General features: G+C 41.7%; 2 protein-coding genes across 2 annotated transcripts; one reads left to right on the forward strand and one right to left on the reverse strand.

The window, feature by feature from the left end:
• The first annotated feature begins 39 nt into the window (after window positions 1–39).
• LOC130199972 (uncharacterized) lies at window positions 40–3616 on the forward strand. The gene is made up of 10 exons (XM_056423851.1): window positions 40–299; window positions 833–1006; window positions 1181–1338; window positions 1476–1674; window positions 2475–2571; window positions 2646–2817; window positions 2888–2913; window positions 2990–3095; window positions 3243–3376; window positions 3473–3616. Exons 1-10 carry the CDS (start codon window positions 40–42, stop codon window positions 3512–3514), a joined length of 1368 nt encoding a protein of 455 aa, XP_056279826.1. The 3' UTR covers window positions 3515–3616.
• A 5890-nt stretch (window positions 3617–9506) lies between these two features.
• Window positions 9507–10310, reverse strand: foxl2l (forkhead box L2-like). The gene has a single exon (XM_056423856.1). The coding sequence runs from the start codon at window positions 10308–10310 to the stop codon at window positions 9507–9509; it is 804 nt and encodes a 267-aa protein (XP_056279831.1).
• Window positions 10311–19959: the final 9649 nt, after the last annotated feature.

Genomic DNA, 19959 nt, shown 5'->3' on the forward strand with positions numbered 1-19959 from the left:
TCTGATTGGCTGAGCGGGCTAGCTGACAGACAGGTGAAGATGGCGGCTCAGGTGTGCGCGGTGCTGCTGCTGCTGCTGAGCGGGCCGGTGCTGCCCGGACTCCAACCCGGACCCGGACCCGGTCCGGACTCTGCGCGCGGCAGGGCGGAGCTGTGGCGCGTGCGCGGCCTCGCCGCTCAGTCCGGGTACGGAGGGTGTTGGGCGCGAGCCGTTGAGCACCTGGACACGCGCTGCAGAGACATGACGTCAGAGAGCCAGAGCCGGATGGCGCTCAGTTTCACCTTCTGTCACCTGAGCAGGTAAATCTGAGAGACGTCATGCATATTAATGAGCTGCTTGCGTCATGAATATTAATGAGCTGCTTCTCTCCACCAGCTAATAATATACATGTACACAAACACTACTTTATATTGTACTGCAGCAGCTTTAGCATCATGTTTCTATAATATAAAATAACTCTCACTTCTCATACTTTGAGTAATTTTGGTCTATAAGTTCTGCTATTTACAGTTTATTTTATAATACCATCACGTATCCGGACTACGGTGGCCTGTTGGGTTGTAAGGACATTTTTATATATTTTAATAATCATCATACCATTTATTTATTCATAATATTTATTTATGTATTCATATTTAAATCAGTTATTTATGCCTTAATTTATCAGAAAGCAGTGAAGTCGAGTCTTAAAATGTGTTGGACCTGTTCACATCATCACGATGACATCATCACAACTTTATGATGATGTCATCGTGATGATTTTAAATCTGCGCCTTATTTCTGAGGACCAATAGCGGATTTTCTGTTAGTATGAGAAACGTCTCTCCGTCAGCTCAGGCAGGGATTTCCCATCATGCCCCGAGGGGTCAGAGGTCAGCAGGTGTACAGCAGGTATGGACGCTGTGGCCTTCAACACCTACACCGAGTTCTTCACCCACACGCACTCCATCTGTCACTTCCTGCAGTCTGAAACCTGGCAGAGTCGAGCCCAGAATACCATGTACAGGTGAGAAACACACACAGGTAATACACACACAAGTAAAACACATACACACAGGTAAAATACACACACAGGTAACACACACACAGGTAACATACACAAACAGGTAAACACACACACACACAGGTAACACACACACACACACACACAGGTAAACCTGTCTGTCTGTCTGTCTGTCAGGTTGACGGAGAGTTCCGCAGGTGTAGCTGAGCAGCTTCAGTCCACCCGTCAGTTGGCTGAGGACCTGATTGAGGCCCAGACTGCTGCCTTACAGGTGCAGCAGGATATCCTGAACAACGGAGAGGAGCTGAGAGTCACCCTGAGAGACTCCACCCAGGGTACGTTCCCACAAATATACCTGTCTGTCTCTTTCTCCCCACCTGTCTCTCTCTCCCCACTTGTCTGTCTCTCCATCCCCACGTATCTGTCTCTCTCTCCTCACCTGTCTCTCCCTCCCCACCTGTCTGTCTCTCAGGCCTGCGGGCGGTGTTCTCGGAGCTCAGCAGTGTCTCCAGAGAGCAGCAGGTGGCGCTCTCTGAACTCTTCAACAGAGTTTCCTTCCTACAGAGTTTCCTGCTGATGGAGGCTCACAGTCTGAGCTCCTCCTGCTACAACGCTGCTGCTCTCTGCACCTCCTTCCTCCTCACCTCCACCCAGCGCTCCTCTCGAGCCAGGTAACCCTAACCCCTCCACCTAAGCCAGATAACTCCTCCTCGTCACCTCCACCTCAGCCAGTTCACTCCACATCCACCTAAGCCAGGTAACTCCTCCTCACCACCTCCACCTAAGCCAGGTAACTCCACCTCCACCTAAGCCAGGTAACTCCACCTCACCACCTCCATCTAAGCCAGGTAACTCCACCTCACCACCTCCATCTAAGCCAGGTAACTCCTCCTCACCACCTCCACCTAAGCCAGGTAACTCCACCTCACCACCTCCATCTAAGCCAGGTAACTCCACCTCACCACCTCCATCTAAGCCAGGTAACTCCACCTCACCACCTCCATCTAAGCCAGGGAACTCTTCCTCCACCTAAGCCAGGTAACTCCTCCTCCACCTAAGCCAGGTAACTCCTCCTCACCACCTCCACCTAAGCCAGGTAACTCCACCTCACCACCTCCATCTAAGCCAGGTAACTCCACCTCACCACCTCCATCTAAGCCAGGTAACTCTTCCTCCACCTAAGCCAGGTAACTCTTCCTCCACCTAAGCCAGGTAACTCCTCCTCACCACCTCCACCTAAGCCAGGTAACTCCTCCTCGTCACCTCCACCTCAGCCAGTTAACTCCACCTAAGCCAGGTAACTCCACCTCACCACCTCCATCTAAGCCAAATAACTCCTCCTCCACCATAGCCAAGTAACTCCTCCTCGCCACCTCCACTTCAGCCAGGTGACTCCTCCTCCAGCTCAGCCAGGTGACTCCTCCTCCTCACTGCCTCGTGTGTGTGTGTGTGTGTGTGTGTGTGTGTGTAGGTTGGTGTTAATGAGCTTGGTGTGTGTGAACTTCTACCTGGAGAGGAGGATCTACCAGCTGGTGCTGAGCTCTGATCGTCCTGAACACACACACATGGTCAGTGTCACCTGACAGGTGAGCTTCTCCTGCCGCTGTGTGTCATTGCTCTGATTGTTTGTGTGCGTGTGCAGGAGCTGGTAGGTGTGTATGTGAGTGTGTTGCGGTGCGTCATGGTGTGTGTATGTGTGTGTGTGCTGCTGTACGTGTGTGTGGGGTACACGGACCCCCTGCAGCAGAGTCTGCAGCTGCTGCAGCAGCTCAGAGAGACGCAGAGCAGCCTGAAGGAGGCGCTGCAGCACGCAGGTGAGTCCAGCTGCACCCGCCTGTCTGTCTGACCGCCTGTCTGTCTGACCGCCTGTCTGTGTGTCTGCAGAGTCTTTGGGGAAGCAACAACATAAGGTGAGAACAGAAGTGATGTCACAGAGGAGGAAGTTACTTCCTGTTCCATCAGACTGACCAATCACGTCTCTTCCAGAGGAGACCGGAGAGGAGAAGAAGAGCGGAGCTGAGAAGGGAGGAGGAGGAGGAGGAGGAGATGTGTAGCAACTTGGTCCCAGACCCGTCTCACCTCTCACACGTGGGTCCGTACCCGTCTCACCTTTCTGTCCACATATCTGTGGCCGTGTTGATCTTAACAGTTCAAATGTGTATTTATGCATCTGTTTGTGTGTATTTATAGATCAGTTTGTGTGTATTTATAGATCAGGTTGTTTGTATTTGTACATCAGGTTGGAGTACTGAGACTATTCTCTGCAGTACAGCTGGTGACATCACCTTGCAGCAATACAATACCCACAATGCTTCACTGGAGCGCCCCTCCCCCGCCCCTTTGGTCTACAGCATCCAGGTGGAGGACAGACAGGTACATGTTTTTAAATGAATGATGTCATCACCAGGAAGAGCTTTGACGTCTGACCTCTGTTTCTCTGTCTGGATCTGCCTCCTCCTGATTGGTCAGCCTCGCTACAGCCTACGGAGCAGAAGATCAGAGATTCTCTGAAGGACGCTCTCTCTCTCTCCCTCTCTCTCTCTCTCTCTTTGTCTGTCTCTTTCTCTCTCCCCTTTGTCTGTCTGTCTGTCTGGCTGTCTGGTCACCTGTTTTTACCTGAAAGTATCTCTAAATATCAATAAAGTGAGTTTTATATTTTAAACCGAGTGACGCTTCTGTCCAGAACCTCAGATCTTTGAACAGGGAGACAGCCGGGCCATATTTCTCGTACCTGGCTAATGTAGTTAGCGAGACAATTTCGAGGATAATGTGGCCACACCCCCTGAAGAGAATGGAGCTCACGTCCTCATTTATGAAGCGGCGATATCAATTAATATTGAGATTAGAGTTTATAGGAGAGAGTTCTTATCTCATCAGGATGACTTTCTTTAGAGCGCTATGAATCCTGCCCACAAAGGAATCACTTATTTACAGAGATTCTGGAGCACCTTGAACACCACACGGCAGAGCCTCATGGTAAAGTGTTGTACAGTGTTGTTTTTTCAGCGATTTCACTTTGTGGCATAAAAACATAAGTTACATATCCATGATGATCCCGAATTCCGAGAACTACGGTTCTAGGAATTCTGGATGACCGACAAAGGCGGTGCTTAGCACTGGATATCTTGCGTCTCGCGCACACGTAGGTTGAGTCTTAATAACAACAAAGTCACCTGTGACCTTGGATGAACCCTAGTCGAGCATTATTTCCGGTGTCATCCCGAGATCAGTCCATCGTCTTCTTTAAGAATGTCTCAAAGAGCTCTGCACCGCTTCGGTACTGCATTAGCGTACTGCACTGCACACTTTCCAGCCACAGGGGCTGCTATAACTAAACTCAAGATGCCCCCAGAAGTCAAAGAAACCAACAGTGAAAGAAGTGTTGAGGGAAAGATGTTATGCCACCAGTAGGTGTCAGACTACGCCACAGTCCTGACTCCTGACTGACGCCTGCCACAGACCAGTGCCCCAAGGAGGAGCTTGGCCTTCCTGCAGACGGCTGCAGTGAAAAGTATTTATAGCCAAAAGGGAAATATGTTATGATCCAACAATAATAGAGCTCAAGCCATCCCTTACAGCAAGGGAAACGATGACACATAAGGTTGCTAGAAATGGCAATAAATAAACAATATTGATTTACCTCGTCATATTTCCAGATTAACTATCATTTCCAATTGATAAAATTCACATATTTTGTATATTTTTCAAAAAATGTCAGGATTTATATTTGTTTTTAACATTTTAAAAAGTAATTTCTGGCCCACAAACTTGGACAAAGAGGTGAAGGCAACATCGAGCACATACAGGACTGTCTCAGAAAATTAGAAAATTGTGATAAAGTTCTTTATTTTCTGTAATGCAATTAAAAAAACAAAAATGTCATGCATTCTGGATTCATTACAAATCAACTGAAATATTGCAAGCCTTTTATTCTTTTAATATTGCTGATTATGGCTTACAGCTTAAGAAAACTCTAAAATCCTATCTCATAAAATTAGAATATTTCCTCAGACCAAGTAAAAAAAAAGATTTATAACAGCAAAACCAAACATTTGAAAATGTCCATTAATGCACTCAGTACTTGGTTGGGAATCCTTTTGCACGGATTACTGCATCAATGCGGCGTGGCATGGAGGCAATCAGCCTGTGGCATTGCTGAGGGTTTATGGATGCCCAGGATGCTTCAATAGCGGCCTTTAGCTCATTTTCATTGTTGGGTCTGGTGTCTTTCAGCTTCTTCTTCATAATACCCCACAAATTCTCTATGGGGTTCAGGTCAGGGGAATTGGCAGGCCAATCGAGGACAGTAATGCCATGGTCAGTACACCAGTTACTGGTGGTTTTGGCACTGTGGGCAGGTGCCAGATCATGCTGGAAAATGAAATCCTCATCTCCATAGAGCTTTTCAGCAGACGGAAGCATGTAGTGCTCTAAAATCTCTTGGTACACAGCTGCATTTACTCTGGACTTGATGAAACACAGTGGACCAACACCAGCAGCTGACATGGCTCCCCAAACCATCACTGACTGTGGGAACTTCACACTGGATTTCAAGCAACTTGGATTTTGCGCCTCTCCAGCCTTTCTCCAGACTCTGGCGCCTTGACTTCCAAATGAAATACAACACTTGCTTTCATCTGAAAAGAGGACTTTGGACCACTCTGCAACTGTCCAGTGCTTCTTTTCCATAGCCCAAGTCAGACGAGTTAATTAGACGATTCAAGTGATTTGTTTAATACCCTACTAGTATACTTTTTCATGATATTCTAATATTTAGAGATAGGATATTTGAGTTTTCTTAAGCTGTAAGCCATAATCAGCAATATTAAAAGAATAAAAGGCTTGCAATATTTCAGTTGATTTGTAATGAATCCAGAATGCATGACATTTTTGTTTTTTTAATTGCATTACAGAAAATAAAGAACTTTATCACAATATTCTAATTTTCTGAGACAGTCCTGTATATAACGAATTGTCGAGACGCTTTATGTTCATTTGTATTTCCGTCTCCTGAGTTAATTATAAAGTTCATATTGTAGCGACCCTGGGTCAGGAAAGCTACGAGATGTTGTCTGCTTATTGTCGTATATTCGGATGCAGTAAACGGGCTACTGTGGGCCGTAGCCTACGCCAAACAGTCAACACCGTTAAACATTATACTCCGTCTCTCTCCGTCACAGACTCCTCTCCACAGGCAAACACCAAACAACCTTCCACTTCACTCGCTCTGACAATCCCAAGTACGTTTGTGTGTCCCACCGCCCCCCGTAGGAGGCTAGGATGATTGACAGGTTTCACAGCTACACACAGATCATGAGACCTTCACTGACCTGCTGAACTCAGTAATTGCCATAACCAATCTTCTTATCTAGAACAACACAATAACGCTGATAACATAACAGGTTAACATTACATGTCCCTCAGTCCGTTACAATATATTAACTTTTTATTTATAAAGTTGAAGTTATATTAATATTATTTTAAATGCGTTAAAGGCGTGTTGATTGAGGCGCTGCGCAAACGAAAAGAAACAGCTGATGTGTCGTTCACCTCAATAGTTTGTACTCTTGCGTATCCTTTAATTTATTGTTAGAGCGATCTGCAATGTTCTGATGATTTGAGGCACAGCAAGGGACCTTCATTGATTGAGGTCTTCCGAAACACCGGGACCTTTTATTAGATGAAGCAAATCTCCCCACTTGTTTTCCTTCTGCGTGCTCAACATCAGCAGGATCACTGCAGGTCATCAATGCAACGCTTTAATAAACCCATGGAAATGTGTTTTTAGTTTGGAACTCAATCATTTTCTGTTGATGTGATAGTCAGGTAGGAACTATAATAGTTACAGGTCAGATGTTATTAGGTTTGAATTCTTAAAAATAATATCTCAAATACATTGAGTGAAGTCGTATAGAACCTTCCACGGATCGTCATGGTGATGAAGGAAGCCTTTGGATGCTCGGTTCCATTCGAACTTCTTTCTGCACCTGAGCGCTGACAGTGAACAAGTGTTGATTTGTTGCCAGTGAAAAGCTTGATATAATACCACATCTGTGTTGAACTCCTGACATCTGGAAGTGAGAGGAGCTGTTGCAGTGAGCAAAACATGTCCTCTGGTTATCGGCATCGTCCGTGTGCTGGATGAGCGCTACGGTAAATACACTCTTCATCTAAAGAAGCTTTGGTCCATTACTTTATGACATGAAGCATATATAAGATCAAACAAGGAGACCAATATTAACTTTAATGTAGGTGTTCATTACGCTCTGCAACCAGCAGTTATGTGACAATTTTTAAATGTGCTACTTTGTTGTTTTTATTGTAAAACTTTAGAAGTCTCAATTACATTTGAGCTAACGGAGGCAGCAGTCTCACAAACTGCATTTTCATCTTTTAATCTAATTATAAACATCACGTAAATAAAAGCATAGAACTGGCACCATCTTGAACATGTTATTGTAAATCAGACAGTTAATCTGGAGGACATTTATATATTTCATTCATATGTCACTGTAAAAAACAAGACTTTTTTTATTTGTTTAAGGTTTAAAAAAGTGTAATAACTAGAAATGTGATTGTATTCTGTTTGATATATTGTGTGGTAATGTTTTCACATCATTCATGCCCGAATCAATCCAAATAAATGATCTAAAATAAGGTTTTCCACTCTGACCAGCTGTGAATATTGATGTTTTCTGTGTGGAACTGAGCTTTGATGCTATTTTCACTTGATAATCTGAACTTTGATGAGTTCAGTCATGTCATCCTGACTAACATGATGAATGTTTTATTTTTCTTGACTTTCCTTTCAGCTGCTCTGCTTCCGCCAGATCGCATCCTTCAGCTGGTATTTACCAACCTGAGGAACCGTCCTTTGAGCACAGACAGCATTGACTCCATGAGGGACTCAATTATGAGCTTGTACCACAACCTCATCACAGGCTGCAAAGAGTATCCCATAATTCCTTTCAAAGGGTACTTCAGCACACGGCTAGCCTTTAAGGCCTTCGCGAAGCAGGAGCAGAGGGAGAACAACACACCAGGTCCTCATCACGTCCAGCAGGGTGTTCCACTGATTTGTGGCTTTTACAGAAAAGGATGACAGACTGAATGCAGTGGACAGAGGAGACCAGCTGATCTACAGCTGGTTTGATTGACGGCTCTGAACAATGACAGCAAGTAAACAACCAACAAGTGAGAAGGGATTGCAGATGATACATAAAGGACGGTCATGCTCTTCCGAATAAACTCATGCTATTGCTTCATTTATTTGACGGATAACTCTTTACTTTTCAGATTAAGAGACATTTCTATGGAAGATAAACTCATTATTATGACTTACAGATTCTCAATATACTTTAGTGAAATGTAGTTGTTATATTTGTAATAAGTGTGCAAGCCTTGCAGCATGTTTCCCTTTCGTATCACACTCATTTATTTTGAATCCTGTGAAGAGGGAGATGTTGCCCTCATTATGGATGTTATACCTCTCTGAAGCATGTCCACAGGACCCATTGACACTGATAAAGCTCAGCAAAAAGCCGATCCGTACCAGTGATAGTAGAGGAATAGCGAATAGTGGGTATAACTAATATTGAGCTTTAAAATCACTTCAGTTGTGTACACGTTAATAAATCTGTGCAATTCATGTATTGTTATACTGTATGAATAATGCACGGTTGCTGTTTGTCGGTTATGTTTAATAAAGATGATGAAATACTTAGTCAGGTTTAATAAAGATGATCTGTAGCCTAGGAAATGTAATTGAGCCCCACCAGCTGCTACACCAACTTGATGTACTGTATCAATAATTATAGTTCAATATTGTGCATTATTCTGAATTTTACTTTTGGTTGTATTATTGATATTAATACATTTGTACTTTTAAGTTTAACAGCTTATTTATTAGTTCTAGTACTTTTTCACCTATGATCGTGGCAAGATACTAATAACGTTTGTATAACAGCTTATAGCGTCCCAATGGATGAATATAGGTGGAAAAAATGTCAGTAGAGGAGTAAGAAAAAAAGAACGAGCATTTGATGCAAAAATAACATTTTATTTGAACAAACATGATGTATTTTACATCAACAATAACTCAGTGCTTTGGTGTCTCCAACGGTTGCATAACAGCATGGGGAATTTGATAAAACCAGAGAAAATAAATAAATAACATTATTACAAATAGGTTTCATCAAAAGTTAAAACATTTTTTTTAAATGTTTAAAATAACAAAAACACACGTTTGTTTGGTTGCAAAAGAGCTATAACACTTAAATTGTGATATTTCTAAAACAAAATGTGATGAGTACCGTGGACGTCCTTGCCATTTGTAACTGTGGCCTACCGGTAAACTTAACCAACAACTTAATAAACAGTGAATGCACACATGTATGTACCTGAATAACAAACCACCAAACAATCCGTGTGGCCTGAGTGACAGCCCAAAGTGAAACAGATGAACCTCGAGTCTCTGGCTGTCAATGGTGGAGAGCTCACATCTCTACTGGTCGTATGAACACGCGCGCGGCGCCTCCGCTTGTCTCGCATAGCTGGCGAGCTGCTGGTAGTTGCATGCCACCGACACGGTGCCTCTGTTGGGGCTCATCGGCTGGGTCAGTGCGCCGTAGGGACACCCGTTGTGCGGCACTAGCACGGGCGGGTGGTGGTGGTGGTGGTAAGCGCCGTAGTGGGAGGGATGGAAGTGGGAGGGCGAGCAGTAGGAACTCACCGGGCCGCTCGGGGACACGCTGCGGGTGTGCCCGGGGATCACCTGCGGTGTCTGGTACGCGGTCGGTTGGGACAGACTCCACGAGCTGCTTAAGTAAGGCTGCAGGTAGAGCGGCTCGGGATAGTCCGCGGAGCTCCCCGGCAGCCAAGGCACGCTCGGCGGGTTGTAGAGTCTCCTCACCCTCCTCCGCCGCCGGTAGTTCCCCATGTCAAACATATCCTCAAACGCGGGATCCAGCATCCAATAGTTGCCTTTCCGGTCCCCTCCGTAATCCCTGGGCATCTTGACGAAGCACTCGTTGAGAGACAAATTGTGCCTTATACTGTTCTGCCACCCTTTTTTTTTCTTTTCGAAGAAGGCGAACTTGGAGATGATGTAGTCATATATCCCGCTGAGCGTCTGCCTCTTGTCGGGGCTGTCCTTGATGGCCATGGCGATGAGAGCCACGTAGGAGTACGGTGGCTTCCCCTGCTGGCCGCTGGCCTCTTCACCTTTGGGTTCAGACCCGGGCGAGTTGGAGCTGATGTCCAGAAGCTGCACTCCCTGGTCGGCGTGGGGCTTCTGCTCTGCATCCATGGCTCAGGTGTCCGTGTGTGTGCACGTCCTGCTCGGGCGAAAAAAGCTTAGATCTGCACCAAATCAAGACAGCGCATCTGCTTGTGTCCGCAGGTGCTCGCACTCCTCCCACAGGTGGAGAGGAGAGCAGTTATCGCCTTCTTTCATCTCGCCGCGGTTCCCACACTGTTGATGCCACTGTCTGTGGCCGGTGTGCAGTGTGTTTAGGTTGAAACGGGGGTCACCGGACTGTGTTTTAACAGTCACCGACCAGTAGACTTTGGAGTGAGGCGATCAAAGACTACATGGAGATACATTGAGTTACATTCAGTGTGGGAACAATAATTCTCTGCACTGCAGTCTTTTGAACGACATGTTGACACGTTTATTAGCGTATGGGTTCAATATGCAGTGCAGGTGAATGCATTCAAGAGATCTTTTTTCATTTAAAGATACACCGACAAACCAAGAAGAATCAGAAATAATATATATATTTATTTTGGACCACTTTTTCTTTCCCTCCCAAATGTATTTATTCGCTTTTCAGTACACATGCAGTATCATTCATATTATAATCAACTTATGTTTACAGTTAAAAGAAAAGGAAAACGTACCATAAATAGAAACATTATATAAATGACAATCACAATAAAAAAATACTTAAAAGACAATATAAAACAAGGGAAGATAAGATAGAGGAAACTCAAATAAGTTAAGTTTAAAAAGTAACGTTTAGACCAAGGATGTGCTGTTTGCATTAGGCAAATACGTGTACGTAGTTGTTATACTACTGGCTAGCTTGTTAATTTATAACACCTTATCTTCCTAATTTATAATAATATATCATAATTTATTTTTAGATTGTATATTGTAATCTCAATCCACAAAGTAATTTAAATTATTAAATACTAGTGGAGTAAAAAGTGCCAATATGTGTCTATTAATTGTAGTACAGAAAGTAGTTCAGAAAACAAAACACTCAAGCAAAGTACCTACACTTTTTACAGCACTTGGGTAAATACTTTATCTTTCTTATTTTCTTAACAGCTCAGAGTCATGTGATAGTTGAGTATCTCCATCTTAATATGTCACAGAGAAGTATTGAGACTTCCAGGAATCAGAGCAGCATACCACCCACATACAGTGAGGCATGAACAGCAGGCCTGCTGTCCGCTGAGGATGGTAGATAATGATCACCTGCTCCCACCAGACAGTCTGTCTGCCTGAACTGATTGGGAAACACAGATCTCAAAGAGTCCGCAACAAGTTGAAAGGGAACTACTTATTTGGGACGTTTTATATCATTTTGGGCTGGCCATAGTAATTACTGTAAAGGTATTACAAACAAACAATTTGAAACAATACTAGTATTGGCAATTAATCAGAATCAAAGATAACTTGTTGATTGTTTTTGGAAAAAAGTTCAGCACAAAACAGAAATAAGGGGACCATGACCTTCACTAGTTCATCATTTTTAACTAAAGTTTATGAAGAGATTAAAACACTGGTAACCCATGTGTTCCAATGACAACATCAATATTCTGCTGTCATGAAAAAGAAATGCATATACAAATATATACTAGACATCTGGAGTTTTCAGTTAACTTTATTGGTGTAGTCATAAAATGTCAATTAAATAATCACTATGCGTTAATATAAAAACTCTATATAAGGGAAGTTGCAGGCCACCCTTACTGTTAACTACATTATTAACAAAAAGCCTGTCTCATGCGTGTAGGTAGAAATTATCAAAATGGTAGGCAATCACATGAAGTTCCTATCGATGTTCACAACCTTTTTAAAACAATGAGATGTAGACTTCATGGCCAGAGAGAGTCATTTTTTTTCTTTTCTTTACTCACTCACACTGGGCAGGAATGAGTCCTGATAGACTCAAATGTCTCATCTGCCTATCGGTATACATCCCTCTCTGATTTCTCAGTTTGTTGTTAATGAAAATTATAAATAGAAACTAGGCAGTCTTCTGTCTTATTTCTCACAGGGGAAGCTAGATTTACCTCCTGATATCATATGAGCGAAGCGAGGCGCCAGGCTAAACACAATCTGTGTAGTTTGAGTTATCTGAGACTAAAGAAGAATGCATGAAAACTGCCAACAACAGAGATCATGAATGCTGGGTTTAGACAACGTAAGAAATAAGGACTTACAGTCCTCAAACATCCTCAAACAGCCCCAAAGTGTCATGGTTGTATTTAACTTAGCCATGTTATCTTTCGGTACTCAGAAAAGCGCTATAGAAATCTGAATTATTATTATTATTATTATTATCTAGTTATACACAGCATTCACATTTGGAGTGATAACATGAGAAGATGCAATGTGCCACTTTATCCTGATCATAACACAATGAAATACAGAGTGTTACTACTGGAACATTTTAATGATATAAATATAATTGGACAAATAACACATTTATTTATGAAAATATATTATGTGAGATACGTTTCTTTTTTTGAGTTTAAAAAAGAAGAAGCACATTTTCTGCTGTTTCATTACATTTACTAAAGTCACATTTTTAAATGCGATTGAACATTTTAATTTTGTGACGGCACACCTGCAAACATACGGTATGACGACTTTAAAAATGTTGTTTATTTAAAGCTAACGAGACCACCTGAGCAAACATTGCGATGCCACCCACACCTCAAAGAAGCTTTCTTTTTGATGTACACTTTTAATTTATTCTCGAGGTACATTTGTTGCTTATACATGAACAAAAGTCAGTATACTCTTTGTGATTTTGCTTCTAATGGTGTATTTTTACAATCCAGTATTGCTTTCGTTACCAGCAGTCAGGATGAAAAAAAACATTGACAGGAATTTCCCTGCACTCATGCCACGAATACCTTTTATGCACAAATGGTTTCTACACAGCCGCACTAGTCCAGAACTCCTCTTAACAGATCCGATGGCTTAACAGGACCTTTGCTTCTGTTCTTCCTGCACGCTGTCAAGGGAAGACACGTTGAAGGCTGTGTGTGCCGCTGAGGGGGAGAGGCAACAGGATATGTTGCTGCGTGTGTGTAAGTGCCGAGTGATGTCCAGCTGCAGACATCTTCTCGCCTCCGAGCTTTAAACGCGCTTGCTCCTCTGGCCTCTGAAGAATCCCACATATTACATTCCTGATCCTGTTCATTAATCCTTGTACTGTGTTTGGTCATCGCGCCTTTCATTTTGCTGCTGCAACTGGAACTCACTGCAAAACACACTCAAACTCACAGCTCTCACCTCTCTCACCATGTTCAAACAAAAGCTGCAACTGGTCATAGTCGACTGCCGTACTTGCTGACCAGCCCTTACTTCTCTCTCTTCCATTTTTATAAAGAACATCCACTAATCCGCCTTTTTCATTTATTTATTTATTTTTAGGATTATTTTATGGTTTATTTTGGTACATAGTGTTTATTCATTTACCCGTGTTGTCTTTAGTCATTTTCTCATGTTTTTGTCATTCTGTATTGTATCTGTGCTGTTTGTGTCACTCGTGTGGACTGTGCTGCGGCCTCTTGGCCAGGTCATCATTGTAAATGAGAATTGGCTCTCAATTGATTTGACCTGGTTAAATAAAGGTCATATATCCTGTCACTCTTTTGCAAACCGATTTGGAGTCATTACAACAAAGTAATGCCATCTATTGAGAGCGATAATTTGTAATCCTTTTTCACACCCGACATTCTGACTCGTCATAGGATGAAACGCTTAGGTTTTACTCACAACATTGACTCTGGCTCCCTTGCATTCAGGTGTCACAGGGAGCCATGACAGTTTGACAGTGAGCCAGCAGGAACAATACGGAAGCCTTTTTATCCAACCTGTGCTTTTCAAAATGTCTTCTGGTTTATTACCTGTCATCCTCTCCAGAAGGTCAAAGGAAATAGTGTAACTCATACTCTGCAAAGTTGTCAGCCAATCAATGATTAGTATTTTCATTATGAAGATACTATGATTGTTGAGAGGAATTCAAACCGGGTTATGAGTTAATGCTCTTTAATAATTCAATTCAGTTTATTTTGTATAGGCCATTCTCACACATTACAAATTTGCCTCAGAGGGCTTTAGAATCTGTACACATAGACATCCCTGTTCCAGAACCTCACATCGGATCAGGAACAACTCCCAAAAAACCCTTTCACAGGGAAAAAAGGAGAGCAACAGAGGAGGATCCCTCTCCAGGATGAACAGAAGCAATAGATGACATGTGTACAGAAGGAATCATTACAGAGTAACAACACGTTCAATGAGTATGAGTAATAACTGTAATACACTTTTTTATTTTATTTAAATAGCGATATGTTACTATGGCACTGTTGTAACATACTACCAGAACGAAACAATCAGTTTCAATAATGGGTTATACTTTATTATATATTTTGCAACTTGACAAACCTTGAAAATGTTTGTTCCACTGGCTTTGAAGGTCAGGAACTAATCACGGAGCAAAATGAACAAACACAAAAGGTGCAGTTGGACTGCAATGGGGCGTAGGTATGAAATCTGACACACCTGTAAAGCTGCGATCGCTGATAAAAGGAAATGCCAGTATGTGTTGTGGCTCCTGTCTAAACACAAGTGCTCGAGGCAGACCGCAGCAGACTCCTTGACTTACAGTAGTCATTTTAAGTACCTCTCCCAAACCTCCCTAATCAACGGATTACAAGAGCGGAACTGTGTTAATGACAGAACAAACAACACACTTGATCTAATGAAATGGGCATCAGACAGAAAAAAGTCAACTTCAGAGTGATCATTTCCTTGACTCCTCTGGCTCCGCTTGTTGGCTAAATTCCCATGCTAGGTGCGGCTGTCTTTCAGGTGATGAGATGCTCTAGTTGCCTGTTCAGTTCATGATACCAATGAACCATGCCTCCTCATACAATGCATACTTTTGTAAGGTTGACGGCCTGTCAGCACCGTGCCAATCCGGCCCTGCAGCCTCTCCAGTAAGCCACTCCCATCGCCAACCTCCCCCTCTGCATTGTTTGCAAAGGCTTCCTAAACTTAGTTTATCACACGAGCAGAGACTCCAAAGCTCAGACGATGAGACAGGTTTAGTGTGTGCCACAGATCTTTCTTTTTTGACATACATCTTAAAATGTAATCTTTTTTTTAATGAATAACTCCAAAATATATCCTCTGGATTGAAAGATTTGATCTGAAAAACATATTTTATGCCAGCCGTTATCTTGGACTGATACTTGCTATTATGGTGGAGACAGAGTGTCTCCGTCTCAGGTCTAACAAATCACATTGTTACTCTCTGAAATGCCAAAATATAAGCTCTGCCAAGAAAAAGTCAACAAGGATTCCTCAGAGACAAATTGAATAACAGCGTCTTTACTTAAGACCTCAAAGTATCATTTAATAGTTTTATATCAGGGTGTGTTTTTCTTTGCTGATGTTGTCATTGAAAGAGACTTATCCAGAAAAGGGAATTATTACTGGACCGAATCAAACTGATGAACCTCCTGTCGGAGTAGTTTCCTCCAGAAAACCTGTTGCTACATGTGTGTTTCCTTGAAGGTATGATGCACAGTTGTCCAAAGTATGCTTCTGCCTCTTTCCACAGAACAACTGCTTCTGATGTCAGATAGCAGTGAGACCTGACGAATTATTCACTCACCGCAGCCTCTCCCAGTTAGCACGATGAGTTCAGATCCCATTTATCTGATAAAGACATTGCCAAATACCAACCGTGCCTGAATCACCACGATGTACTATGTTCTCTGATGAGCGTATTTCTCTATTTTCTATCTTTGTTACTGTTATTGCAGTTATTTAAAACACCCGCCTTTTGTTAGGGTATACTTGGGATCTGATGTATCCTACTTTGTTTAATTCTCCGGGAGGTAAAGCCTTTATTATTCAAAGGAAAATGAGAGTTTGTCTGTGCACTGAAATGTTCCACGTTTCAAAGATATTGATTGATAACAATGTTTCTACCTTCAAAGTCTTTGTCAGGCAAATACTTACATGGACAAAAGCAGTTTAAATAGTATAAACTTAGACTTAAAACATTTGCTTATCTTATACAATTAGGAGATCGCATGATAAAAGACACTTGTAATCCGCCATAAAAATATATATATATATACCCAAAAAAGATCTGTGACTCATGCAATGCAGGTCATGTGATACACATCATTTATATTTTTTATATACACTACCGTTCAAAAGTTTAGGGTCACCCAGACAATTTCGTGTTTCCATGAAAACTCACACTTTCATTTATCAAATGAGTTGCAAAATGCAAAGAAAATATAGTCAAGACATTGACAAGGTTAGAAATAATGATTTTTATTTGAAGTATTAATTTTGTTCTTCAAACTTCAAGCTCAAAGCTGCAAACTCATGAGGGGTGAAAAAGGTGACAACGGGGGTGTCACCACACCACTTACACGTTGTTTGAAGCCTCAAAGCTTTTAGAACCACAACTACAGTCATTTTATTGTTCTGACCACAAATCTAAATAATGATAAACAGTTTAAGAACAAAAGGTCCTCCGCTCTGACTCAGCCCTGTAATGATTAATAACAAATATACATTGTCATTATGTATAATATGCAGTGGCGGGCCGTCAGGGCCAGCAAGGCCTTCTCTGCTGGCCTAAACATCATCAGAATATATATTTTTTTCTAAATATATTTCCCCACAAATATGTATTCAATTATTCCCCAGAGTAAGAGTTATTCTCTTAATTTCATAGCGTTCCTCTTGGTTGCGCTGCTGCCAGCGCCAGGTTGAGATTTGGAGGGCTGGTCTTTATGTTAGATCTTTTATCCAATCATATTCAGCCATCGTGTGTTGCCAGGGGTCTAAAATCTGCCCTTAGGCCTTCAGAATCAACATTGCGGGCGCTGGTAGCTTCAAGTGAATGGGAATGACAATGTTGTGTCAACCAATCAGCTTTAGAGTTGGCTCCTCTAGGCCTTCGAGAAGGCCCCGGAACCGGCACAGGAACAGCTAGCAGGCGGAGGGCGTGCACGTCTTTTGATTGGATTACCAATATTGAGAGGCGGGTCCTATGGGCAGGTAGATGCAAAACCTCAGAACTAGGAAACTGAATTTGATAAAGGAATTAATTCGCGGACTACAAAGCTGTTTTTTCAACCCACAATGGCGGAAGGAGGAGAAGATGTCGATTTGGTCGAGCATATACTTGAAATCTGCTTTGGGTGCGACAATGCCCTGTTTAGTGAACAAACGAGTGCAAGTGACTTTTTTCTTCTTCTTTTTCTCCGTCCCAATGCGCGCATTCTGCAGCAGTAGGGGCGAGATCCCCCTAGCGACGCTGGCACTCACTGGCACCTCACTGGCAACTCACTGGCACCTCACTGGCAACCCTCTCACCACCTCCAACTCACTGGCACCTCACTGGCATGGCACTCACCTCACTGGCAACTCACTGGCACACCACTCTCACCTCACTGGTAACGGCACCTCACTGGCACTGGGCTGGCACCTGGCACCTCAGTGGCAAGTCTGTGAGAGTTGCAGTGATACAGACTTTGTATATTTTTGTTTTTTAGACTTACTTAAAATATTATAATATTGCTGTACAATGTACAATATATTGATATTGATATTGTTTTGCTACTACTACTACTATACTTAATATATATTATATATACAATATACTTAATTGATATATATTTTTAAATAATTTTTTATATAAAATTTTTAACCATTTTTTACTGTTATACCTCACCATACCTTCTCCTTAAGTTATACCTCCTCGGAGAAAGGTGTAACACTGGCAGTGTAAGCATTGGACAGCAGTGACACTTGCTGTGCCAGTTGCCAGCCAGCAGTTGCCACTAGTAGTGCTACTGCCTAAACTAAAAAAAGCCACTACTATCAAAAAAAAAGTGCCTGTCTTCAAAGTGCCACCAGGTCAAAAGTGGCCAGGCGCGTCTGCGACATCTCTGTCTGCAGGTCTGCGGCGTGTGCTCTGGTGCTTGCGATTACTTAAAGACACTGACATGATCTGAAAAATGGAGGAGATACAAAATGGATGATAAATTGATATACTGATGGATATATATATATATATATATATATATATGTATATATATTATATATATATATATGTATATAAATATACATATATATATATAATACTTATATGTATATTTAATTATTTTATATTTAATATATGCATGTAATATTTACTGCTATTTTATATTATTTATATATTTAATATTGGTTTTATTAATTATTTGTAATATGGTGATTATTAATTGAATATTATAATGTTATTAACTTATAAATTATTAATATAATATATATTAGTTTTTGAATTTGCTATATATACTATAATAGGTTTATAAATGGTTATTTGGGTTTATAAATGCAATTAATGATAATATTAGTAATTAAATTAATTCAAAACATAGACATTAATTAAATTAAAGCCACGGCATTATATACAAGCTTACATTATAAGAACAAGTAAAAGAGAGAGCAGAAAAAAACGAAACACAGAATATGAAACGAATATGAAAATATAAAAAAAGAACGAGAAAAAAGAAAAACATAAGCAACAAACAACACAACTAATAAAACAAAACACAACATGTAAAAATAAAAACACACCCTTGTAAATGAATTCCTCAGAAATCACCCATAATCACTTGAAATTCAAAGTTGAAATTCCTGTCGAAATCCAAGTCTTTCAGTTCCTTCGTCTACTTATTCTCATCAGTTCATTCTTCAAAGATCAGCATGTTCTTTTCGTCTTCTTCTCCCTTCTTCTTCTTCTCTCCTGTGCTGTCGCTCACCTCCCTTCAAGGCCATGTCTGGCACCTTTTCACCTTCTGCCCATCTAGGTGTGGCACGTCTACTCTGTGGCCTTTTTCATTTGACTCTGCCTACTAGCTGGTGGCAAGTCTCTGCAGTCACTGGCACCGGCAACACGACAACAGAGCGGCTCTGGTGCAATCACTGGCACCGGTGCGGCAGAAAGCGGCGAGACACCGCCGAAGTACTCCACAATCACCAGAGTGTCGCGGCAGACACTCGCCGGGCAGCAACACCGAGCTGGCAACAGAGGTTGTTGCGGTGTTCACTGAGCAGGAGCTGTCAGTTTCTCAACGATGCTGATAGGAGCAGATTTTTTGTTTTCGTTTTACTGTGGTACTATCAGACCATTGTTCATATATTTATTTACTTTTATTTAAATAATATAATAAAAAGATTTGTTTTTACCATGATCATAAATTAAACCCACTACATTAATATATGAATAACCTATGCCACTTATATAATAAATAATAAAATATACCGAGAGTTACGATTTACTGTTATACTAAGTTTATATATACCGATAGTATTGTACAGCAGTATTGATAAGCACTATCTACATGTAACAATATTAAATATATATAGCAAAGCATATATGTATATATCTATCTTATATATATATATATCTATCTATCTAGCTTATATATATATATATCCATCTATCTATCTATATCACAAGCTCATCCGGCATTTCATATTTATGTCGCTTATCTCCATCTCTCCGGGCACTTGTGATTTCTGTCAATGTCTCGAACGCAGCCCGCCTCCTTGTCACCGCACTTTGGCACTCGTTCGCTGTCCGTTGCCGTGCACTTTTGACCTGTCCCACCCTTTTGACTAGTAGTGGGCA

The sequence above is a fragment of the Pseudoliparis swirei genome, chromosome 9 (genome assembly GCF_029220125.1).
Source record: "Pseudoliparis swirei isolate HS2019 ecotype Mariana Trench chromosome 9, NWPU_hadal_v1, whole genome shotgun sequence".
Taxonomy (NCBI): Eukaryota; Metazoa; Chordata; class Actinopteri; order Perciformes; family Liparidae; genus Pseudoliparis; species Pseudoliparis swirei.